Source organism: Aphelocoma coerulescens (genome assembly GCF_041296385.1).
Source record: "Aphelocoma coerulescens isolate FSJ_1873_10779 chromosome Z unlocalized genomic scaffold, UR_Acoe_1.0 ChrZ, whole genome shotgun sequence".
In the NCBI taxonomy this organism is placed as follows: domain Eukaryota; kingdom Metazoa; phylum Chordata; class Aves; order Passeriformes; family Corvidae; genus Aphelocoma; species Aphelocoma coerulescens.
In genome coordinates, this window is record NW_027184085.1 from 50,205,843 (window position 1) to 50,232,500 (window position 26,658).

A 26,658-nucleotide genomic window follows, 5' to 3' on the forward strand; every position below is an offset into this window, starting at 1 on the left:
GGATATGAGAGATCCGAAGCGAGCATATAAGGTTACCTCCTACCCTTTAGCAGCCGTATGTTGAAATCTCTTTTGTGCAAGGCACAATTCAGGCATGGAGTATGCAGTTTCACAGTCTAGGTACAGTATCTCTGCCACAGAGATGAAATATGAGTCAGTTTATCCAAAGACTGCTGTCAACAGATACGTTTTATGTCTCCAACCTACTATAGATGACATCTGTTCTGTGGAGTTTTGCAGGGTATTGTGTCACTTGGCTTTAGGGGTGTTGGATGGGTACCTGTGTTAAGGTTTATATTCTACCTACACAGGTGCCTCTTCTGAAAAACTGGAGATTACACCAAATGTACAAGCTTTGAATGAAATTGACAGAATTGAAGGGCACCTGCCATATCTCTGTGGGGCAGCTACATGCTACATCTGTGTGACTGTAGACAGAATCTGCTTCACTAAATTACATTGGAATGATTTGGTTTGCATTGGGCCTACATGTTTTCAGAACCACCCTTACTTTACATTTTTATTGTATTCACAAGATTTATCACTGTGTTTATAATAAAGCAAATCTCGGTTAACCTGTTAGGCAGGTCTGGATGCACTTCTGAAAATTATTTATGTTGAAATATAGACATGACCATTTTACTGCTGCAAGCCTTGTCTGCTTCTGTTCAATACAGTGATTGAAATATATTTGAATCTGAATATATGGTTGCATTGCAAATTAGGTCTTTATTTTTCCATATTTAGAACAAGTTTTGTTTGTTTCAGTAAGTAGTGGAAAATACAGTGCCAGTGTCCATATTTGTTTTATAATAAAGAAGTTGGAGCTTGAAGAAACAGAAGAATGATCCTGTTCTTCTGGCAGTAGTAGATTTTCCGTTGCAATTATAACAGGTATATTCAGTATTTGAAGTTTCTCCTGTATTTTATCATGTTCCTTTATAGTTACCATGTTCTCTAAGTTAATATATCACTTACACCACACTTTTCATGCCAGTTTAAGCGGATGTATTAAAGAACGAGTAACAGAATGAGTAGTGGTTTTTATCTTGAATTCCCAGGTGTGCCACATCAGTATGGCTCTGACCTAAATGGAGCTAATGTCCTTCTATTTTAGAGCAGGCAGGTAAAAAATTGCCTGGTAGGTTCTGGTCTTACACGCTATCTAACTTGTAGTACATTGTCCTGTTGTTAAAACAGGAAGTCCACAAGAAGAATAATCCTCTAATTGCATGTACTCCCACACACATGCAATAATTTAATAATTGAACCTGTTTGAACATAATTATGTTAAGGGCAGCAAATGTAGGTGTTTTACACTATCTCTGTATATTGCCTGATTGTTATCCATAGTTGAACCTAGGGTTAGAAACTCAGTAGAGACAAAATGGGGTGTGGCCAGCAGCCTTTGCTTTAGTGTCTGCCTGTCATCCTTCTGAATTGCCATTTGGCTGACACTTAAACCAAAGCCTGATGCAGTTCCTGGATGAGTGAAGAAGAGAAGAAAACCAAAAAAGTGTAAGGCGTTGAAGAGCATGTTTTGAAATGAAGACAAGAATAGAAGGTATAGAAATTCTTCACAAAGAACAATAGAGGAAAACATTTCAAAATTTGTCCTGATTTTACAGCATCAGTGAGATGTGTGTTTTCTGTGTGTAGAGCAGTGTGTTTATTCATTACCATCCAATTGGCATGTAATCATGTAATCCCGTGTTTTGCAGCTTGGTACTCAGATGTTATTGGTGGCTCCTAAAGAAATACACATAGTTTAAGTTTCCAGTCTTGCTGACATCAGAGTGATGGTCTTCAAGACAGTGACAGTGATTCAAAAAACTGGTTGCTCAGAAACTTGGTTTTGTGGCTTGTTATTCTGGATTCTCACTAATTTTTCTAAAGAAAATTTGGACATTGTTCCCTGCTATGCTAGAATGGGGATTCAGTCTTCTCAGTCACCTGGGTGGCATTCTTCTCAGAGCACAGATGTATTATTATTTGGGAGTACTCTTGGGATCTGTGGTGATTGCTGCCTCAAAAATTCTGACGGCATCCGCCTCTCTAATAGCAGATATTGTGTGTGATACAGCTGGGTATACTCAAATAATTTGGGACTGGATCAAAACCATAAACATATGGAATGCATGAGTGGCAAAAGATGTAATTGAAATGGGATAAAGAATAGCAAGGTAGCAATGCAATTTCCTAACCATTTGCTAAGTAGCAATTAGAATGATGAAAGCATCCTAGAGGGAAGTAGGTCTAAGGTTGTTTTGGGTTTGTCCCAATTCAGGAATAAATTAAAAGTGCTAAAATCTGTGTGTATTTAATCAGTATCCTCAATGTTGTTAAAGATTGCACCAAATTCTAATGGATAAAATAAAATGTTTGAATAAATATAATACAGGTATGTAACAGACGTGCTAAATATATAGTGAAAAAAAGATCTAGCACCATTATTTTTATGTGTTGAAGAATGTGTGTTTCTGCCAGGAAGCGGGAGAGGAAAGGAGATAAAAGAACCTGGGCATGGGGACATTCAAAAATACAACAAATACTGTTGTTTCTGTTACGATGTGAGAGGGCATGGTATCTAGGTCATAGTCTGGATGAATGGGTGAAAAACCTGTTGCCAATCCAAGTGCTACCCATTTGGAATAATGCACAGAAGTGAGGAGAGGATTTCAGTAGGATAGAAACCTCAGGCACTAATCAAGCAGTAAGTGATGTTTTGGGAGGATATTCTTTGTTGTTGTTTTTCTACAGTTAAATACAATTGAATTGAATGTATGAATTATTATTTGTGTAAGGTTCTCCAAATTATCTGCAAAGGTTGTATTTGAAGCCTTCCTGGCTTTTCTTTTAAGTCAATGTTTCACCAATGGAATATTAACTCATAATAAAGTGCCATATATTCAGATTCTCAAATTGGGGCTGACCTGTTAGAATTAGATAGAAGACTCAGATGGAGTGCAGGTAGTGCAGATAGTACAGGGCTGTTTATCCCAATGACTTCTCCACAATTTTGGTGGCTTTTCCTGATGATCTCACATGTTTTCTCTCTTCAGTGATCTTCTGGTTTTTGGGCTTTTTCTGGGTTGGGTTTTTTTGTTTGGGTTTTTTTTGGGTGGAGAGGATGTGGGGAGACAATGTCATGGGTGGATGGCTTTGTTTGTCGGTTTGGTTTTGGTGCTTTTTGTTGGTTTTAGTGGTGTTGGTTTGGGGTTTTGGGGTTTTTTTGCTATAATTACTTTGAGCCAACCTCTGCTCCTGATGTCTTTAACAGTCATGTGAGTGTGCCAGTCTTATGAAATCTTACTTTGAGGGAATAGGAATCTTACTGGTGCATTGGTTATATGCGTGGTTTAGTGATACACTGAAGATGTTGTGAATTCCTCCACTGCTGTAATCACAGTAACCACCTTTTGGTTTGGATGTGCCTTTGATAAGACAGCCTGTTGTGCAGTATATTTTCCCAGCATCTACACTGTCTTAGAAAGTGCCAAGATTTTGATGCTTTTGACAGTTCCCACTAAAATTCTTCTCTGAAGCCATGGGATGACCTATGGTGGAAAGTGTCCGTAAAGTTTCAAGTGTTCCTGAAGAAACATCACCACAGAACCCCCCTAATGACCTTTTAATTAGAGCAGCAAATAAAAATTTATAACAGTGTGCTCTGATTGGGATCTGAGTCAAAGACCTTCCTGTTGAGTCACAGGATGTGCTACACACAAATATACAAGTAGAAACAAGAAATGACCAGGCTTATCCTTTTTCTTGGTCAGAAATTGTTGGGGACATAGTATGGGATACATGCTGCATAAATGAGTTCTGTAGGAGGAAGCTTAGCAACCTGACAACTCCTGCATTCAAACTGTGCCACCTTTGCAGTCAATTTTTGATAAAAATCAGCAATTGGTTTTTGTTTAGAGCTAAACTGAGCAGTGCCAGGCTGTGGGGAACCACTCTAGTGCAGTGCACATGGCACCCCCCAGAGTCTGTCAGCTGTGCTTTTCCTGTGTGCTGGCAGCTGTGGCCACAGGTGACAAGGAGCACTCATTTATTTTGCTTCAGAGTAAACTGCTTGCTATGGTCGTAGGGGAAAGAACTCAACCCTTCTTGCTGGTTATGTTCGTATGCTGTATGGAAAATGAGTTTTGCTCCTTTTTTTGTAGTATTGGGTATTTATTAGCCACAGCTGTGGGCAGCTTGGTTTGAAAAGCAAGATCCTCAACTTGCAGTGAAGGTAGTTTCCCTCTATTTGTAGCTTTTAAGAGCTTGGTCCTACAGCTCTGTTACAGTAAATTTTTTGTGTGCATGGTTAGAAGGAGAGCTAGTGCTGTGTGAGAGTTGCTCTGACCACAAACTGTAAAGAGTAATCAAATACTGTACTTCTGCCTATAAAGCGCTTTACCACAGGGATAAATTTATGTTAAAAACTACCCCAACCCTTCTTCCAGATCAGTTTGTGAGTAGTTTTGTTTGCTTTGTTAAATTCTCTCGGAAGCACACCATGGGTTAAGCAGTATGCAGAAAAGGCTTTCAACGTAGTTTAGTTCTCTAGAAAGGTAAAGCAGAGTCATAAACTGGGAAGTTACTTTTCAGTGTACAGGGGGAGCAAGGCAGTTCCACAGCTGTTCCCTGGAGCATACTGCTAGGTGACTGCTTCTCCAGTGATGGTACTTAATGTTCTGTGCGGAGCTATGCAGTCAATACAGTCCTGGCTAGTTACTATCTGCTAAATTTTATTAAAGGGCAGCACATTTTTGCTATTCTAAACTCTCCCCATGTGAAAAATCCTTGTTACAGCAACAGTTAGTTGTATTGTCAACTGGAGAGGAGGCTGGCATTCCTCAGAGGAGGTAGTTATAATGCTTAAGTGTTCTTTCTAATATTGTTTGATATATAATGTCTCTGACTTCCTTTACTTGCTTTCATGTTTCGGTTATCACAGATGTCAAGGAAAACAAGAGTCCTTCAAGACTGCTGATTTAGAGCTCTGGAGTGTGGGTGGTTGCCCCACCCCAGGTATTCTGTTTCTATCTAGCAGATTCTCTTTTTTTTCCTCTGTGCATGGTAGTAGGTCTTTTTGGCCAAATGGTAAGTTTGAACATGCTAAAGTTACATGGTGGGGATCAAAATTACTCTCCAGAGACAAATCTCCTCAGTCATCACATCAGTTTAGTCCTGCAAGTTAAGACCGATGTAGAAATCAACTCTACGGATGATTTATTTCTTTGAATTTTGAAATCACAGATCCCGCAACTAGGCACTTGTGACCCCACCACCACTTGCAGAGGCTACGCCATGTGACTGCATGCTGCTGAAGCATTTTATCATTTGCAAGTTGCAGGCTATGATTACACCATGCCCTTGATATATAAAATTGTGAAATCATCAATCTGTGAAATCTTCTGCATTCTTCAAAAGACATCTGTACAAATACCTTGCCTTTGTATCCTTGGTATAAGTTTGGAAATGTCCTTCCTGGGGTGCATCAGGCAGAGCATTGCCAACAGGGTGAGAGAGGGGATTGTCCTGCTCTTCTCTGCACTGGGGTGGCCTCACCTCGAGTGCTGGGGGCAGGTCTGGGTGCCACAACACAGAAAAGCCATGGAGCTGTTAGAGAGTGTCCAAAGGAGGGCACAAGGATGGTGAAGGGCCTTGAGGGGAAGCCTTGTGAGAAGTGGCTGAGGTCACTTGGTCAGTTCAGCCTGGAGAAGAGGACACTGAGGGAAGACCTCACTGCAGTTACAACTTCCTTGCGTGGGGAAATAGAGGAGCAGGCACTGATCTTTTCTCTGTAGTGACCAGTGACAGCACCCAATGGAATGGCCTGAAGTTGTATCAGGGAAGATTTAGGTTGGATGTCAGGAAAAGGTTCTTCACCCAGAGAGTGGCTGGGTACTGGGACAGGCTCCCCAGGGAAGTGATCACAGCACCAAGCCTGACAGAGGTCAAGAAGTGTTTGCACAATACTCTCAGGGTCATGCTGTGACTCTTGGGGATGTCCTGTGCAGAGCCAGGAGCTGGGCTTGATGATCATGATGGGTCCCTTCCAGCTCAGGTGATTCTGTGATAACTGTAGTTGCTGCCACTGTTCATATTGCTGTATTGAGTGCTCTCATCCAAATCATGAGAAGTAGACTTCTGCTGTTATTTCATACATGTAGCTTTTCTGATAACCATGCATAATGCCTGAAGTGGCCCCCTAAAAAACAGAGACTAGACAAGAATAAGGGAATAAAGGTAGGTATTTATTTGGAGGGCCTTCAAAGGTACACCCTGGGGAGTCCAGACGCTACTGCCAAGATGGACCTGAAGATGGACAGCGGGTCATGAGTTCTTCACACTTTTATAGGTTTGGTTTATTTGCATACCAGGGTTAATTCTCCAATTAAAGCTTCAGTTAATGATGAAATTTCCCCAAGCTTGCCCCCCTTTTGAGGCTTTTGGTTTATACTTTTTGGGCCTAGGACGGTCTGAGTGTCCTTGGACAGCAGGCTTGGAGAGGCTTTGTTGTGTCTACCTAGCACAAGAGAGCAGACGTTAACAGGCTACAAGAAACTTCAGAGTTACACACTAGGCAGTACAGGATTTGAAAAATATGAAAGTAAAAACCTAAGACATCATACAGAGCTGTATTTTAAAGTTAATGGATTGGGTCCTACAGCTGCTGGAGGTCCATTTCAAGACAAGATTTCAGATTTATGGTATAAATAATTGGAAGATATTAACAATTAAATTATCACTTTTGAGTTATTTGCAGTTAATTTGAGGGGTGCACTGACTGCCACATGATTTTAGGTGAGTTTTGTTTCTTAGCAACATGGAGTTGAGGGTAATTTTTTTGTAACTGAAGGTCATCATGTTCATGTTCAGATTTATCAGCTTTTGTTAGAAAGGGTGCAGTGCACTAACTAAGGATGTCATAGCCTCCTTGCAGATCTTTGCTTTGGAAAATACCTCTGATACCATGAACTTCTTAGGACAGTTGCTGAGGGCACTGTGTCACCAACAGTGTGTCTCTGCTGTCCATCCTGCCACATTAACCTGAGCTTTGGTAGGAGAAGCCAGACTAAGGCTCATGGGTCTGAATGGGTGTCAGCTGAACTTTTTACGTCTTGTTTTCAGTGTGTTTGTTTGCAGCAAGTCCTGTTTTCACCATGGAGCGTTAGCTATTTGTCTCTGCCAGCATAGTGTTTGTAACCTGACTCTGCCATTGTATCCCTGGTTTTTTGCATGCTTTCCTTGGACAAGAAAATGAGTGGTTTTATTTGAAATGTCACTGAGATGGAACATATGATTTAGACTTTTTTTTTAAAGCAGTACACATACATGGTTTCCTAAAGCTACAATTTAGACCAAATGTAAAACTAAATTTGGCCAGTGCATGCAGAGCAGGGCACCTGAGGTTCTAGGGCATAAACTACTGGCTTCTAGCAGATAGACCATTTTATTGCCTTGTACAGAAAGGCCCTACATGAGGTCTCAGACTACGTTTTTGTGTGTGCACATTTTTCTGTTCCCTGTCACTCATATGAACTGACTAGCATTTTTTCAACAGAATTGAGTGGACCTGGTTTTAGGCTTTCATATGGGAATTGCGTGGGTGATCTGATAGTGTTGGAGAGGGCAGGAAATATTTTAGCTCTCTCAGAGTCTACTCAATTGTGCCAGTGCTTTTAAAAGCCAAAATGTAGATTTAGGATTTAAGCTGAACAGAACAAAGAGATTTTTGAAGTTCAACCACAGTTTGATAAGGACATCTTACAGTTTTGTAAAGGAGAGTTTTCAGAGTGTAACAGTAAAATTTTAGCTCTGTTTTCTGAATTCATTATCACAGCTCCCACTGAATGTAGCTTAGTCAACATTTCATCTTCAGGAATGGCTTGGAATCAGAAATTAAACAAGCTGGGGGAAACATGTATATTATCAAAGAGAATCAAAATGTAATTTAATTTGTGTCCTTTTCTCCTTCAAGGCTATTAAAATACTCCTACTCCTTTCACCTGATCTCTGTATATTGTTTTTAAAGGAATGAAGGGTAACTGTTGTCTGTTGCTGCAAATGCTGCAATATGGGCACTACAAAAGCTTAACCACCATCCACTGTTGTGGTGAGGTTTCTGTCCACAGAGACCGAGAGATTTTGGCAGAAGTGGGGTTAGTGAGCTGGTTCTATTGGTCTTCATACCACCATTAGTAAGCTGACCTACCCAGTCTACCAGTATGGTCAGCTATACACAAGAGCAGTGATTGTAACAGCAGCCAGTGAAACAAGCCACATGCAGCTGTGAAGATTTCACTTTATTGGTGGTGGAAGGACGTAGCAGGTAATAGGGGCTTGATAACTGAAAGCAGAGGCTGTTTGTATACCTAAAGAATATGGCTTTGTGATTCAGGATTAGTGGCACAGGATTCACTGTGCTTGCACATGTGTTACCAACAGCTCAGACCAGTAAGAGCCTGTAAACCCAAGAGAGAACTGGAAAAACCTGAGTGTGTAATAAAAAAAACATTCAAAGGGACTGTCAGAACTGCATGCTTCACTGTGATCTGTCACTGTCAGACTTCAGCCTCAGTAGCTGCCTGAGCTAAAGGGAGTTCCCAATCTGCTTTAAAGTTTGGGAGGTCTGAAATTGTCATGGCAAACACTGATTCACTTAAGTGGCCATGGTTAAATAACTACTCCCATGGGGTTTTAGTCTGTCTCATCCTCTGCCTTCCACACACCTTTCCTTATGTTGTCCTTTACCCTGCTCTGTGTGGCCAAAAGGGAGCAAAGAAGTTGATTGGGATCAAAAATCCATGTTTTTTTTAATTATTGCAGTTTTTTGTGTGAGTATCATACAGCTCCCTGCAAGAGGATGTGTAAATGCCTGGGCCAGGTATCATAGGGGAGATATGAAGAAGGTAGGATCATGAAAGGAGAGAAGAAGAAGCAGGACCGAGTCTTCTGAGAAATGATGTAGCCATACACACCCCTGCATGACTATCAGTCTGTAATGGGTCAAGACCTCATATTTCTGGATAACAGGGGAACATAAGCTGAATTTCAGTGTAATCTAAATCATGGTTTTTTGTAGTTTCTTTATTGTAGTTCTGAGAGATACTTATTTCATTTCACCTTGAATTGTATGCTACCGGAAGTCCACATTCCTAACTAGAATGCCATGGATGCTGTAACCCATATGAACTTGTAGTGAAGAAGTGTCAGAGTATTTTCAGTACCTTCATGGTGATCAGTGTTCTTTTACAGCACTTCACGAGGTGTAATTGGATTTAAGACTTGTAAAAGGCACTAGAATGATACTAGTTGAGAGGCCAGTCCTCTGTTACAACATAAACATTTATCCCCATCAAGAAAAAACATGCTTCATTTGCATTATTAAATACCACTTATCATCTAAGATTCGAGCACTCATACCTGATTCTGCTGCTGTTGAACAGCTGATGCACTTCATCATACAAATGACTGCTGTTTAAGTCAACTTCTAATTGTTTTGTACAACCAGTTTTCCTAAAAGGAAAGAGGGGCTTCTCCATCTATGTAGAAGGGAGCTTTGTTGAAAGAACTGAAATTAAATATTTGTCAATAAAGTATTGGGATACATAAATGCAATAGTTCTTCCTAACATCACCTAACATGCTCATGGAAAATATGATGCTATGTTTAAGGGCATTAGTCTAAAAAGGACTACAAACATCATGTATTATGCCCTGATGTAAGGCCAAGCAATTCCTACTCAGTCATGACAGAGTGACGATGTTCTTTAGCCAATTACTGTTTTTCAGTTTTATCCTTATGGAAACCGCAGTATTTTTGCAGAATCATAAATCCATAAATCATCATTTATTTCAGGCTGATCCAATTTAGTAACTGTTTATCTCTTGTTACATAGATGCATTCATTTTTAAAGTACACAGTTTTTATAGACAGCAATCCATTGTATCTTGCTTTCCTTTTCCAGTCTTTTACCTTAGAAAAGTATCAAAGGTTACTTATATTTACTCCATTGATCCTTAACACTTTGATTATGAAAACACTATGCTGATTTCTGTGATTGTTTACACTTGGAGGTTTTTGTTAGTCTTACAAAATCACTTGCTCCTTTTTTTTTTCCTCATGCCCAGACAAAGCAAAGGCTAGTTATTGCATGTCAAATGAATGGATATTGTTATATGTCAGAAATGTTTCTGACTGTGAGAAGGCTTCTTTCTAATCCACACTTTCCACCTGAGTATCTTGAGTCTGTAGTGTTGTTATTGTGGTTACTAGCATAAGGTAATCCCAGCATCTTCAGAGGAAAGAAAATTTCCACTCAGCCAGTATCATCCCTGAAGGAATGAGTAACGGAGGCTCAGATTTTGGAAAGAAAAATGTAAAAAATGTAGAAGTCAGCTGATGCAGAGTTGGTTTTCATATTATGTATCACTGGATAGACATCTCACTGTGTGGTTTTTTGCTGGATGTTTCCTCACTGTCTGCATTAATGAAGCAGGATTATATCAGCTACGTTCCCAGCAGACCTCTAAAGCTTGTGTAACTCTCCCAAGAATATCATGATGAAAGGTATGTGTCTATAAACAGTGTGTCATTTAACATTCTTGTCACCTGTGATTTAATAGAAAATACACAGGGAAATGATATAGTATGCTTTTAATTCATTAGTGACTCTGCTATGATGCTGGTCACAATGTGTAGTTTGCTGTGAGTGGTTTTTTAGTGGTATCTGCATGGGTAGGACTGGTTTATTATTTCCAGATGATGGCATACCTGATTTTGGGCCAAGTTGCTGTCTGTCTGTGCATGAGCTGAGGGACAGCATTGGTCACTGTGGTGCTGATGCCATGGATGAAGCTTATGAGGTCTGGTTGTCCTGAGATCATCTCCAAATCTGTGGTTACCATTCTAAGGCATGTCTCTGCCAGCAAGGGAATTCACCCAGCTGCATTTTATATGCTGTGGAATCAGGAAAAGATGTTGGTGACTGTCACAGAAATACATTGCTCTGAAAAAAAAAGAAGATAAACTGAATCATTGGGAGGAGTTTCCTCGCTGAGCTGACCATGCCAGGACAGTCATTTAGTTCAGAGGGACATGCAGGACATTGTCCCAGTATACCATTAAGACAAATACTGTGAGTGATAATGTTATTCTTTATGCCTCATTGTATAGTTAGAACCTGTCATAAAAGATTAGAAGCCAGTTTCTATCACTTTTGACACACTTATAAGCCAGAAGCAGTTCTGCTGGATTACTATAACAATGAACTGCAAAATATCTCTTTTCAAGAGACAGATTTAGTTTTATGTGGAATGAGGATGGATGCTACCCTACCACAGGTTTCAAGGAGCTGTGATTCAGTCTGACCTATACCACAACATTGTTTACAGTGTTTCAGCTCTGAAGCAGTTCTCCCAAGTCTAGTTGAGATAATGAAACTGGAAGCATTTTTCATTCTTACGAGGTGAAAACTGTCATAGAAGTGAATGTGGTGACTGGCAAGGCAAGTTACATTCTCAGTGTTTTAAAAATGGTGTGATTTTGTTCATCAGTAGTTTTTGAAGCTATCTGATGAGTTTTCATTTTGCTAATGTTATGCAATTTTGAAGGAATAGCTTTGATTTGTAAGTTCCCCCATACAAAGTTTTAATAGACAGTATGTGATTTAGGATGAAATGACAAACCTCTTGTCCTGATTGTTGATTTAAACACAGTACAGGAAGTTTTGGAAGTCTAAAGGCAATTGAGTTCCTGCAACAGTTTAGTGATTCAGTCCCAAGTAAAGGAGTGGCCATCCTACCATTAACTTCTGCCACTTTATTGCCTGAGCAGAAAAGATGCTCTTAGAGCTCAACGACTTTGGTTAGAGCTTTCCCATTAGTGTCAGCCTCTGCAGGATCCGAACCTAAAATGTCTGTGTTTGATCTCTACTGAAAATAAGGTGAGCCTGTTCTTTTGTCTCCTGCGAGTAAAGGGAAAGCTTCTTTATTCCAAAGAAGTAATGGTGATGTTGCTTGTAAAAGTTCAGAAAAGCCTAAATTCTTATTTCTATGTTCATTTCTGTTAGATTTTGAGTAAAGACAATGGTTAATTAGATAGCAAATATCATCAAGAACCAGGATGCAAAAAAGTATTTAATAAGGTTGATTCACTGCAGTATTTTTGTGAAGTTTGGGCCTTACAATTTTCTATTTTACATTCTTGAATGTGAAAATACATAAGAAAGCAAGTCTGTTAATCCCCTGGCATTGCACAGCCTTCAGTCACATTTTCAGACAGAGAAAGAGGAAAAAAATAAGCTCTTAGTAGAGCTGTATCTCTTAAGACAAGTTAAGCAATGAGATACAAGCCAGCTATGTATTTTTGTATTGTGTAAAGTTAGGGAGAGATGAAAGAGGAAGAGCCTTGGCTTTTATTGCAAGATACCAAACAGGAGATTCTCCAGACAGGAAATGGTAGGAAATTCTTGCTTGTTCTGATTCTGCCCTGGTGAGTTAAAGAACAGTTTCATCTGGCTGCACAGTAATCTTTTGGATGAGTCTTTGAGGTGAATTTGACCAGGATGTGTGTGTGCTTCCACAGAGACCTTCAACATCAACATAAGACTTGAGATAAGGAGTTGTTTGCTGAATTGTTTGCTGTTTCGGTTGAATTTTCTCTGCATTAATTGATTTTATGCAGACTTCCTGAATGTATGGAAGGGAGTGGGAAACAGTATTTAATAATATTATTATGTTTGCATATTTAGTAGAAAATAACTTATAAAAGACAGTGTGTTGTGTTTTTTTCCTTGAAGGAGCTTTAATTGCAGTGACTACTGTGCTTCAAAATGTCTCTTTTGAAGATGAGTTTTATTTGGTGCTCAGCTTGTTATTTTAAATAAAACTCCTTACATGTTCTGGTGAATATTTGCAGGTGATGAAGGGAGTCAAAGTAACCACATAAGAGTACCAGGTGAATTAAAGTGGGGAATAAAGTAGTTACCTGAGCTGTAAAGTTCTGGACTTAACCTGCTTATTATTACAAACTGGAACATTGGCTCTATGCCATCTCCAATTGTGTCAGTCGATGCGGCAGTTCTCGCCTATTTTTTGAAGGGCTTTTAAATAAACAGCTGGCTGCCACAGAGTATTTGAGAACTGGAAGTTATGGGTATTAGTAACAAACAACAAATTGCAGGGCAAAGTTGACTTTTTAAAAGTACCTTCATTTCCTGCCAGTGACACTTAACTGTTCCAAGGCTACTTTTGTTTAAAGTCTTCTTTCTCTGACCTTTGTCAGGTTTCAGAATCACTTGATTGGAATATTCAGGATCTCAGTCTTTGAATATTACCCAGGGGGCATGTCAGATATGACAATAATCTCTCTGGAGTTCATTCCAAAACTTCTTGGATTTTGCAGATATGGAAAAAATGACTGTTTATAAGGTCATGATTGGAGTATCCCTCCATCATGCCATCAGGAAAAGTTAAAACAAGTTCTTCTATGCTGATTCTATCCAACTGCTGCTTGCCAGAAAATTAGCTTGCATGCTTATCTTTCACATATTTGGAAGAGGATTTTTTATGGCATTTACATCCTGCTGTGTGGACACAGGATCTAGCACACCAAATTTCTCTTTGCTAAGGTAGGTGTTGCTTTCTTGCTGTTATTAAGAAAAAAGTAACACCTTCTTCTCTTCCTTTTTGCCCTTCAGCAACTGTCTTCAGAAGAATTTAGTGCTAGGGACACACCACCTAGTAAAATTTTCATGCACATGATTTCTGTTAAGGGAAACAGTGGAACACAGATAATTCCATAAGAATTGGCCACTGATAGGGGAGGGTTTTTGTCTTGCTCTGCAAGTTTAACACATATTGTGTTATTTAATTTAAATATTGCATAGAAGGAAATGCTTATTCTCTAGCTTTATTCATAAAATCTTCAGTAGTAAAACAGACATCTAATTGAAACAGCACCTATCTATCCTGTCACTCCTAATTGCATACATTTAGTGATGATATACTCTTTTTCATGTATATCTGTGAGAGCAAACAAATCTGTAATGAAGTAATACATTTTTTCAGTCAAGCTCGCTGTTGAAATCATTCCATTGCCAGAACAGGTTAGATGGAACAACACAAAGTCTGTACTCCTTGTTTTGTAAAAACAATGCCAAGTATTACCCTATAAAGAAGATGAATAGAGCTGTAAAAATGTGGCAGCATCACAATTGCTTATAGTTCTACACAATCCAATAGAAAACTAAGTCCACTACTGAATTTCTGAAGGTGGGTCAGTAAAAGTAACAATCTCCATGCAGTTTTGTGGGAAGCAGAAATTATTTCCGTGCCATAGTGTAGTTGTCCCTCTTACTAGGTTCTATATGGTTTGCAAAAGCAAACACCTCAATAATTTAAAACAGAGAACAAATATGGGTAAGTTTTGCTTTCTGAAATATTTTTCCCACAGAGAAAAGCACAGAAGCTATGACAAATGCTTAGAGGCCCCATTGGTAGCTCTAGGACCAGTTTGATAAAGATTCTAAATTGTCACATCGTATTTTTTCTACTGAACTTTTATGCACATTTTGTATGTTATGCAGTGACTGTAAAATGTAGCAAAGTGAAAAAATTGGTTTTAAAAGTTGAAGATCATACAAGATTTATGAATTCCCATCTTTATAACTTAAGACCCTCTATTTAGGTAGATACTTAAAAAGAACAGAGAAGTTAATTCTTTAATCCTTCAAAAAATGAGGCACTTCTTTTTAAATTTTAAATCTTCATCGAGTTAGGGATTGGGCAGTTTTTAAGGATAGCTTGTTATATATTGTTTTCATCTTATAACTGCTAGAAAATTCTGGTAAAAGAGTAGCAAACTGGCAGGACCAGACCTGAGCTTGCCATTGATGTGTATTGTTTCTATATCCTTAGGGATATGAAGCCGTTCAGGGAGGCTTTCAAGAGGAAGAGCTAATAAATTGCTCTGAAGTTGATACAATCTTCTCTGGGAAAAAGAGCAGGGCCTGGAAAGCCTGTGATAGAGAGCAGCTGTTTTCAGATACCTGCATTAAATCTCAGACGTGCTCTCCTGCCAGCTGGTGCAGTGCAGAAGATTAGCAGATATGTCCATAGCACTGAAGCAAGTCTTTAATAAAGATAAGACTTTCCGCCCAAAACGCAAGTTTGAACCTGGAACCCAGAGGTTTGAACTTCACAAACGAGCGCAAGCATCTCTCAACTCAGGCGTGGACTTGAAAGCAGCTGTGCAGTTGCCCAGTGGAGAAGACCAGAATGACTGGGTGGCTGTTCATGTTGTTGACTTCTTCAACAGGATTAACCTCATTTATGGAACTATCTGTGAGTTCTGCACAGAGAGGACCTGCCCAGTGATGTCTGGAGGCCCTAAGTATGAGTACCGGTGGCAGGATGACTTGAAGTACAAGAAGCCCACAGCTTTGCCAGCACCCCAATATATGAATCTTCTCATGGACTGGATCGAGGTGCAAATCAACAATGAGGATATATTTCCTACAAGTGTAGGTAAGTGTAAGGAAGAAGTCCTAAAGCATAAAGTGCGTTTCATTCGTGTACTAAGCATGTTCTCTTCCCACCTTCATTTTTACGGACATTAAAGCTGTTGAACAGCAGGTGAGGAGGAGGAGGGATCAGAAATAGCGTGCAGTGTGTGAAATGTGAGCTGTGGTTGCTAGGTATGGTAGTGTTTGTTAGCCTTAAATGTTTTTCCCTGATGAGCCTCTCAGGTTAATCACTGAGGGTGATCAGCATTGCATTAATACCTTCTTGAAAGCCAATCAAATTTGTATGGCTTTGCATTTTGTCTGGCTACTTAGACAGATACAGAATGGATGGAAAGCAAAACTAGTAAGAGTGCTCTCCTAGTGTGTACATCTGTGTACAAGATAGTGGAGAGTCAGGAATGCAGTGAACTTTGCCCTTGACCCTCTCTTGATTTCTCATCCAAAACTCACAAGTTGGGAAGTGAATTATTCTCCAAAGTATTGTTTCAGTACTATATATAACTAATAAGCATTGCTGTTATTTAAACAGACAGCCCAGATGAGAGAGCTGTTAAGAGCTTCACAAATTTCCTTTTATAATATTCTCTCTGAAGAGTGGCACAAGTCAGTTGAAGTATTTTTGCTGAAATAGTTCTCTCTGGATAAGGTCAACTTAGCGGAAGAGTGTATTGTGTAATATAGATAGCATAAATATTTAGCTGTGGCTGCATGCAACAACAAAAAAAATGTTATACCTTAGAAATGTCAGTGTACTTGCATGATTTTTAGCAGTTTTAGTTAATGGGTCCTGATTTACTTCTTTTGAATGGAAAAGCAGGGAGCTTGCTGTAAGAGATGTAAGCTGTTGTGTATTAGTTGGCCCAGATGAGTAACAAACAAGAAGAATGCCGTATGTTCATATTAGTTCAACCCAATATTTTGGAGTTTATAGGCAGCTAGGGCCTGCAACTAATTATAGGATAGGTAGGATGCATCAAGAGGCTGTGTCTATCAGTGTTTCCAGACCTTTGAAATACCTCATTCTTGGACTTGATGGCTATTTATCTGGACAAACCTGTGGTTTGTTTCTTAGTTTCTGTCACTTTTCTGTTCTACTCTAATAGGTAGAAAGGATGCATTAACTAAATTTTTAATCTGGACTTTGAAAACATGGCAAGAAGAAGGAGGATATCAGAGGAAGCAGTATCATATACTTTGCATAATGAAAAATGGGTTTGATTTCTCAAGCATTTGTTGGTTTTTGTTTCTTCAGGATAAATTATTTTTGGAGTTGAAGGCTGGTTAAAGGTGCAGAGAAATAGGTAATTTTGCTTCCACTGGCATGTCTGCAGGCTTTTGTTATACCGAGTTTCTACCTTGGAGTATTCCAATATTGTTCTGCTTTCTTGTGGTTTGCACATTTAGAAACTGTTGTCTGTCAGCAGATATGGGGAGCAGGTAGCACACTGGTGTGCTAATGGGTTTTACTGAACCAACTAATGATGTCTAACACACAAGTATTCAGCCCTAGATGCTCCCCTATTATATTTGTAGTAAGATACTTCTGAAGGAATTTTTATCCTGATGGCTTACCTGTTGTAAGCTGAGAATGAAATCAGTAAATACTCTCAGTCTACAGGTTTTCTCCTTCCAGCAGCTTCTGCTGTTGTCAATTAAATCAAACATGAAGAAACTGAAGAAGGGGAAAGGCATCTGGTCTCTAAAATGGGGCTGGACTCTGATAAAAGTCAAAACAGGAAAGCTTAATGTTCATGAAAATCTTTGTCTCACTCTGAATTGACCCAAAGGAAAGGGACAAGTCAGCTTGTATTGGACTGTGCCGTATTCATATTACAGACTGAGATGATTGGACAGTCCCATAAAGAGATTCTATAGATACCTTTAGAGCATTACTGGAGCAGCACATGTACTCCTATTCCTTCCTTGCCTCCTCCTCAGCCTTTGTTGCAGGTACCGTACTGGCCCCTGCATACTTCTCATTATCTTTTTTGTTTACCACTTTTCATATGAAACTGTTGATAAAATTGTTTGGCAGGCCTTAGATCTTTCAACTCAGCAACAGATACGTGCTGTGTTGAATTTGGTATTCTGACTATCTCTTATGTCAGCAAGTCCCTACTTAGGCACTCAAAACAGTCACAGGGAAGTTTTGATCTGTTCCTGGAGTAAGTGGCCTTTCAAAAGAGTCTTTCTGATTGATTTTTGCATCTGTCCCATATTTGGATGTGATACTACCTGCCAACCTGAGTACTGCTTGTAAAGCTGTTGAAAGAAATGCAGTCACTGAGCATGTGCATTCTGTTCTGCACTTCACAAGTGATCAGAGAGGGAACCTTTGTTGCTGTGTTGGGCACTGTTTGTTCCTACCTGTTCTGCAGTAGCCTTTGGTTGGATGCACCATAGGCATAGTACTAATTAAAATGTCTGTTTTCATTAATATAAATTAATGGTGATGAATATGACAATTGTTCATTCTTCAAAGCAGCTGCAACAGATCTTGAAAGATGATATACTCAGAAAACAAAACAAGCTTTTGTATGCCCTCACTAATAGAACAACAGTTTTAAAGTGTTGAGTGGCTGTAACTTAAGAGATTACTTTATTGCTTTGAGTCTTTCTAGTCTGCAGATAATTGTTCTGGAAAAAAAAAAGTGTGTCCAGTAGATGGTATTTGGGTTGACTTTTCTATTAGCAAATAATTTTGGTAAAGAGATCCAGAGTTGGATTAATAAGAGCTGTTCACAGAAACCCTGAACACACTTTTCTCAGCATAATCTTATTAAACTTTTCCTCTTACATTTGGCATATCGCATGCAAACTATCTAAAAAGGGGTTTCAAGAACTGTAATTAGGTGCAGCTTTCACTGAGGAGCTAGTTTCAAGGAAAATAATTTCAGATATTTACTAGAATTTTCAGGATAGCCAGGTTTGGTGGGATCTTTCATTTTGTGGTGGTGGTGTTCCTCTGTGGTTTAAAAAAAAATGCAGTTGAGTTATAAATTGTTATAAATGTTATATTTAACCTTGTCAGTGTTTATACTGACACAATGGCCTCTGGCCTCTTACCAGTCAACCTGTGCTCTGATGTTTCCTCTCTGCTTTCCCCAGTCCTGGTTTATTCATTTTCTGGTAAAGAGCCACTTCCCTCAACCACTCTCCTGCTTACAGAGGGCTGGTTGCACGGAAACAGAAGAACTGTCAACATAAAAGCAGGTGCTGAGTATCAGGACCACTTCTTCATACAGCAAAACTTTAAGGACTATTTTTTAAGGTAGCCTCACAGTCTGTAGAGGATTGCAGACATCATTATGTTCTTGTTATCATTTCCATTATTATCAACTTCTTTATCCATTTAAGTGGATTTAAGGCGTGTAAGAGGCTGACAGCTCTGGAAACAAGCTCTGTAGATACCCATATACAGATCTCTCTCAGTCCTCAGTGAGTGAAAATGCAGTAATAGAACAGAGGAGAGTCTGTATGCCTGCTCAGCCACTCCAGTGAAGCTATCCATCCCCAACATTAATTTTTGTGCTTGTGGTTTATTTATCTTTAGGGTAAATTCTTTTTCTCTGGTAAATACTGGTTGCTCTTTAGGGCACCTAGCAGTCTCACTGTTTAATGCTTTTCAAGGAACATATTTCCCAGCTTTTGGTAGTCTGAAGAAATAATTTGGAGTGGAAAGCAGTAGATCCTTGGAACAGACACAGTTTTTGTTGAACTGTAGTCGTCAGCTTTCACCATGATTTTTGGCAGTGTCAAAAAAGGAGCTAAGAAAGAAAGCAGCTCTATTCTTCTGTGCTCCCTTTAAATCCTGATTCTCAAACATGATAAATTCAGTTTCCTGTACTCATTGTAGCCTTAAATTGGGAGTAATTATGTCTCGTTTGGATTTTCAGTGAATGGAATGCTGAGTTTTTTCTGTTGTAAGAATCACTGGAAAAGATATACAGAAATTTAAGGCCACAGGGGATTATGTCACTTATTCTAATCTGACCTCCAGCATAACACAGGCCAAAGAACGTCACTGTGTGATTTCTTCATCAGGTCCACAGATTGAAATGAGGAGATGGCCAAACAGCAGAAAATTTTGCTGAAATTAACAGAAAATTAATTTCTTTTCTGTCTTGACATAATGAAAATTTTTTCCCAGTGAAGAAAATAAAGCAGTTGAGAGAGAATCCAGAGACACTGTGCCATCTTCATCCTTCAGGGCTTCCGAGACCAGGCAGAATAAAGCCCTGAGCAATATGATCTGACAGGATGTTGACTTCCCAAAATCACTGCTACCCTTAATTATCCTGTGATTCTTAATTCTAATTTCAGCACTGCCAGGCTGCCTAACGAACTAGAAGAGCTAAATTGATTAAAACCTGATTAAGCAGTTTAAGAAACCACAGTTTGGCATTTGAAGGAAGTACAAAATCACTGTTAAGCTTTGAGAGCTTTTATATAGAAGGATTAAAAAAGTTATTCATGTAGTCAAATGGCCTGGTTATGGCTGATCAAAATTTTAAAAATACTTAAAAATATTTAAAGCCTAGGACTTCAGCTGAAAAATTGATGTATCTTTATAAATACACTGGCTATTCCATGTTTGATTAGTAAATTTGGGTAGCTAGCAGCTTCAGTTTTTGCACAAAGCATGTGTGTAATGCTGCTTCCAAAAGAGGAGCCCACTATGTCACCACAATGCACCTACAAAAGCAGACCAAGATTCTGGAGGGCCCTTGTGGATATGATTCAAGTTTCTCTGTGGTTTCCTATACTATTGTGGTATGGTTTTTCTGTATTTCTATCCAGTAATACTGGTTACTGCTTGGGGCACGTTTCTGCAGCAGCAGGAGAGCAGATGAGACTGGTGGATGTGAATAGACTCTGCTCAACTACTTTTACTGAGCAAAGCTTTCTTCACAATACAGCCTGTAGAAATGTGGGGAGAGTGTTTGACATCACTGACCTTTTCTTACAGTTATCTCTGTCTTATTCCTGTCCCAAAGTATGAGGAGGTATCCATGGTGTGGGCACAGTCGAGTTTGCTGGCATTGCCTGCATATACTTTTTCTTCATTTTTCTGCAGGTGTTGCAATTGCATTATCCTAGGAACTGCCATTGTTTCATGCACACCCATCCCACAATAAAAAATATACAATCTTTATAGCTGGTATGTTTCCTTCTTTTTAAGACAAAGCTTTGCCAAGGACCAAAGGGAGGGGTCGGATTGCTGGCTGTTAACTGGTAATTCAGTCACCCAGTGCTGGATGTATATAGCTGTAGGCTGCCACCTGAAGACTAATGTAAACTCCAAACAATCCTTTCTGCTTGATGCTTACGCCTGTCACACTATTGATGAATTTGGTCTATAGAAGGGTTTTGTTTTGTAAAGCTTATCTGCTTGCCCCTGTTGCTGCCCTTTCTTGATGTATGTCAGGGGGTCATCAGCTGCCCCAGATATATGGTGAAAATCATCAGAATGAAGTGTGGTCTTAAAGGCATGAAAATAAAATAATTTAGTCCTAATTTGTTTAATCTCAATTTGACTTTGCTGGTGAGTGGCTGGAGTGCCACTTAGTGTGGTGCTATGGATGTGCTTGCCAATAGCTTTGAATTAATCTTTGTGTCAATGAATTAAAGAAAATTCTGCAAGACACACACTATAGCTATAGCTTTTTTCCAGTCATTAAACTTTATGAATTCTGTGCATATATATATGTTACAGCAGCAGCACAGTTATCCTCTTAGAGAGTTTAGTGTCTTAAAATATAAGTCCTTGGAAAATATCAGGTAGATATTTTACTAGTAGATTACACATCTGAGCTTCCTCCTTCTCACACCTTTTTCCTGCCCCTGTGGCTCAGGATCTAACAGGTGACTCTAAGTAAGCTATACTGGCAGAAAACCTAGCATACTTCAAGAGTATAATCACAGAAGATTGATGAAAATTGCATTAAGTCCATCTGGATGGTGAGTGATGCAGTTTACTAGAAGCTAGCTATCTGGTCTTCTTAGCATTGCATTACTTTCTTGCTGACTGATTATATCTTGGTGAAATTTGATTCCCCATTTGTGTCTGATATCTAAAATGCCTTGATTAGTTTAGGTATTCTACTTATACAAGAATAGGGACTGAAGCTTGAGAATAGTCTAGACAGTCCTCAAGCTGTTTCATTGTTATCCTTTTCCACATGCCTTCCTCAGTGTACCCCCTTGGTCTGTTGCTAGATGTACCATTTGAGGTACGTAAAGGTCCACTGCCAGCTCAGACATATGAGTTAACCCATTCTTGAGTCTAGTTCTGATGATGAAAGAAAATATGTGCAGTAGAAAGTAAGTGCAAATATATATATATTCTCTGCTTTTCCATGAGAAGGGTTTGGCACTGCTGGTATGAAGGAATGCTGTCTCACCTGGAGAATGTGACTAGGAGTCTTATGCCTTGTGTAATGTGTTTTCAGTATTATGACAGTCATTAAGGGCTAAAAAGCACTTTTGCTAACAGACTAAAAAGCAGGTCTCAGTGGCTTTCTGCCTCCATTCTTCATTTCTCAAACTCGAGGGGGAAAAAAAAGAAATCAACTTAAGAGGCTGAATGAATGGTGGTAGAGGGAAAACTTGTGAGGAGAGGGGTGTGTTAGCTGGCTGTGCAAAGGTTTCAGGATCTCGACTCACTCTGATGCTGGTTTTGGAGGAAGAAAGAAATACAGAACACCTGTTAGAAGTGGCATTGGCATGTGGGAACTGGGGTGGTCTGTCCAGTAGCTACCATCTCCCTTGTTCTTGAGGAATTCAGCTTTCCAGCACATTATCATTACATACATTGTGGGACACTACTTAAATCAGTCTCTCAGAGAATCAGCAACGAGATTCTCAGAGAAACACAATTTCTACCCTAACTGAACTTGTGACCTCTTCTCTTTGCCCCACCTTCACAGCACAGCTGATGTCTACAGTGTTCAAGTCTATGGCATGCCGGGGTTGAGCTTCTGACCAACTGAAAAAGTGTGGGAAATGTGATAACCTTGAACATGCTTTGCCTTGGAAAGTGGATTTTTGTGAACTGAGTACTCTGCATTCTGCAGTGGTGTGTGAATTCCTTCCCCTGATGAACAAGGAGAATAGCACCTTCTGTGAAACCTTATAAAAGAGACTTTGTGTCACAGGCTGCAAGGCAGAATGTGTGTAGGAGAAGAATTTACATACCTTAATGACTTTGCTGGTTCATTGTTTGAACCACAAAATAAAATTCACAGGAATCAGTTTTCTTAGTGACAACTTTTTTCATATTTTTTTTGTTATGTGGAAGTTGTTTCAGCTCAGAGATGTAGAAAATTCATGGTAGTCCCTACTTTGAGAAATGTGTTTTCATCCTTAAGCTCAGTCTTCTGAGGACAATACTGGTACTTTGGGGCATGTTTTATGCAGAATCTGGCCAAGGGAAGAGATGTATGTCAGGGGGTTATCAGCTGCCCCAGATATATGGCAACAATCATCAGAATGAAGCGTGGTCTTAGAGGCATGAAAATAAAATAATTTAGTCCTAATTTGTTTAAAGTATAATCTCAATTTGACTTCACTGTTGAGTGGCTGGAGTGCCACTTAGTGTGGTTCTAAGGGAGCTTCTGGAAGGCCTAAATCCAGGAGATCTTTGCTTCAGCCAGAAACATCAATGCTATCTTTAAGTTTGTCCATCCTCTTTCAAATAGAACTTGGGCCTTCTAAATTCATGTAGAGTATGTAAATAGTGCAAAATCAGAAACTTTAGGAGGGGGGAAACTTAGCAGTTGTTTTTAAATAAGGTTCTCATGTCTTTCATAGGTATTTTTTTGAGGAAAGTCAAATATTTATGTAGAAAATACATGGTTAAAAAAAATGTTGTGTGGATAAAAGCCATATGTGAGCCTTTGTGTCAAAAATGCTGTGGCCAGTAGAACCAGGGCAGTGATCTTCCCTCCATGCTTGGCACTGGTGAGGCCCACTTTGAATCCTGTGCCCAGTTCTGGGCTCCTCTCTACAAGGACATTGAAGGGTTGGAGTGACTCCAGAGAAGGGCAACAAGGCTGGTGAAGGGTCTGGAGTATAGGTCTTGTATAGAGTGGCTGAAGGGAGCTGGTCATGTTTAGTCTGGAGAAAAAGAGGCTGAGAGGGGCATTGCTGTCTGCAGCCACTTGGCAGGAGATTGTAGCCAGGTGGGGGTCAGCCTCTCCTCCCAGGTGATCAGCGACTGGACAAGAGGAAATAGCCTCCTGTTTTGCCAGGAGGAGTTTTGATTGAATATTGGGAAAAATTTCTCCATGAAAAGCGTTGTTAAGCATTGGAACAGGCTGCCTAGAGAAGTGGTTGAGTCATCTGGAGATATTTAAAAGGTATGTAGATGTCATGTAGAAGGCACTTTAGGCACATGTCTTAATGATGGACTTGGCAGTTACGGTACAACTCAATCTTACGGGTCTTTTCAAACCTAAAGAATTCCATGATTCTGTTATCTTTAAACACAAAATCAATAATTATATACTCATAACCTGAATCATTTGTCAGCACAGTGTTCATTCTGATAATTCCACAGAGAAAGCTATCAATTTTTTTTAACATGATTATTTATAAGTGTGATTAAGCCACTTGTGTGTTTACCAGTAAAAGACAACTGTATTAGTAAATTTTTGTGCCTAGTGCTGCAGAAGTTCTCTGCTTTGAGGAGCTTTATGTGCTCATAGAAAAAAAAGTCAGCAAGAGATTAGTGGAAGAAAAACTATCTCCAGTGAAAAGCTGTTTAGTATGGCTCCTGCTAGAATAGATTTTTCTCCACTGTATTAGTTTGGCCAGTGTTTCCAGCTGAACACTCACTGGGGTAGTGCTGCACATGACATGACTAATCCTTGTCCACATGACTGCATCTTACATATTTCTTTTCTTCATGAGAGTGTTTGCATGTGTTAAGGCCATACCAAAAAAGATAAAGGTGGGGATGGTGGTGGTCGTTCTGAAGGGAGTTTATTTCAAAGACTCTGAGTGTCTTCCCTATAGCTCTGTGGTTGTTGAATTCACTATTTTTGTCGTATGTGGGCCACTGTAGTCCCTCATGCAGAAGATTTTCAATACTCCGTTCCTTAGATACTCAGTACTTTGGGGTAAACAACTTGAAATCTTGACTATGATGTGATCTTGAAAATGATAGCTGTATTTCTTCTAGTGTATTGATTATTAAAGGTTGTGAGAGGCCTGGAACCTTAACAGATAACTAAGTAGGAAGGACAACGGTGTCCTTTTTTTGGAAAAATGTAAGTGGATGCAACACTGAATACATATAAGGTTCCTTGGGAGGTAGAGGAGAAGAAAAAAGCAGAAGTCAGTCTTGCACCATTGCCAGTCTTTGGACTGTTACGGACAATATTCATTTTGTTAGAACAACTTTTTTACAGTACACACAATCTTCCTGCTTATTCACTGTCCCTTTGTCCTCAGCAAAGGGACCCAAGGCTTGCCATATATGTTCTGAAAGACAGTGATAGAGTAATTCAGGCATTCAGTAAAATAGAACAGATTTAAGCTTATGTGCTACATTCAGGAAAAGTTGAATAACTCTTGAAAGCAGGTTCACGTCATCATTGGCATGCTACAGGAGAAGAGCTTGTTCATGCCTTTGTCATAGCTGCCGAACTATTAGCACCACACAGGATTCACAGCTGGTGCTGTGTATGCAAATTCTAGTGACACCTCTGTAAAACGTGTTTCTTCATTTAATGTTCCAGTAATGAACAAGGCATGTTTAAATGAATAATTGTTTTCCTGTCAAAAACGGGGTTTGAGCATAGAATTGTTCATATTAGCTGGTTGTACTGTAATACTCCCACGGCATGTTTTCTGTAATATGTTTGCTAATGGAAACTTCAGAAAATAAATAGCACAAAAGTTTTTGAAGTATGCTTAGGTCCACACTGAATGGTAGAAAATAAAGTAACTGAAACCACAAGAACAACTCAACAAAAATGGAAACTCGCCAGCTTATGCTCCACACTTCAATAGGGCAAATGTGTGCTCTGATTCTAGCATGGAAATCTGTTTTGTGCTGGGGGACTGCCTGACTTCAGAAAACCTAAACAAAACTTAGAAGCTTTGGTAGGTTATTCCTCCTATGTTTCTATGGGTCTATGCAAGAAAGTGTAAAATGTTCTCTTACACCTTTTTAATGCCCTGGAAAAATCAAAGCAGAAGCCTTGGATTTTCAGAGCTGCAATGCAAACACTTCTGTAAATACGACCAATATAAGGCATGTCTGTAGGTGGTGAGTGTTAGTTAGTGGTGAGTCCTTGATAATTGTGAGTTGTGTTTCTCAGTCCACTGCTGCAGCCCTTTCTATGTGACTTGTTTGCTTGCTCCTTAAACAACCATCCTGTGGCTGCTCATGGGAGGTGTACAATTTTACAGATTCGTGGTTTTTAAGCCGTGTAGAACTTCATCTACAGTCTCCAATCTGCCCATAAGTTACCTTTATGCAGAGCTGTTAGCCCCATGGAAATCTACTTTCTATTTGACTGTTGGAATTGCATAGATATACAATAGAATCTGGAATTTAATCATTCTCTTTCATTCTCTTTTTGACACTGTAACTGCGACTGTAAGCTGAGCAGTTTTGACTGAAACCCATCAGCAAACACATTCCAGAAACTGCTTGCAGTGAAACAGGAAACAAAATGTGCATCCTGCATATGCCTTTTGGCATTCAAAGCCAGAAGATGAAGGCCAATCTTATAAATGTATCTGTGACAGGGCAAGTGCTTGAACTGCAAACAGATCTGCTGAGTAAAAGAAATAATGTGAATTGTTACCTTCTCTGTTACCTTCTGCAAGCCACATAGATAGGTCTGCATAAGCTGTCTTGAAGCAGCAAACTTGCCTTCTCCTACACTGATGTTCAGTGTAGGCTCTGTGTGCCTAAGCAGTGACTGAGAGATGCCAGGCAACTGTTGTTATGCTGTAACTCACAACAGTGACAGGCTCCCCAGAGAAAGGCTCTGTAGCCTGACAGTCATTCTTAGGCTGCAGTTCTGTGTCACTGGGATGAACAACCCTTATAGTACAAATTCTTCAGTTATACTGCCACAAAACTTACATGTGTATCTTATGGACTGTGGAAATAT

At 39.5% G+C, this 26,658-nt stretch overlaps 1 protein-coding gene across 2 annotated transcripts in view; it reads left to right on the forward strand.

The window, feature by feature from the left end:
* MOB3B (MOB kinase activator 3B) overlaps positions 1-26,658 on the forward strand; it is a 92,004-nt gene that overhangs the window by 27,061 nt on the left and 38,285 nt on the right. For both annotated transcript variants that reach the window (XM_069002125.1, XM_069002126.1), the window contains exon 2: positions 14,919-15,527. In XM_069002125.1, coding sequence (XP_068858226.1) covers positions 15,110-15,527 — 418 coding nt within the window. In that variant the 5' untranslated portion in view covers positions 14,919-15,109. The remainder of the gene's footprint in view (positions 1-14,918; positions 15,528-26,658) is intronic.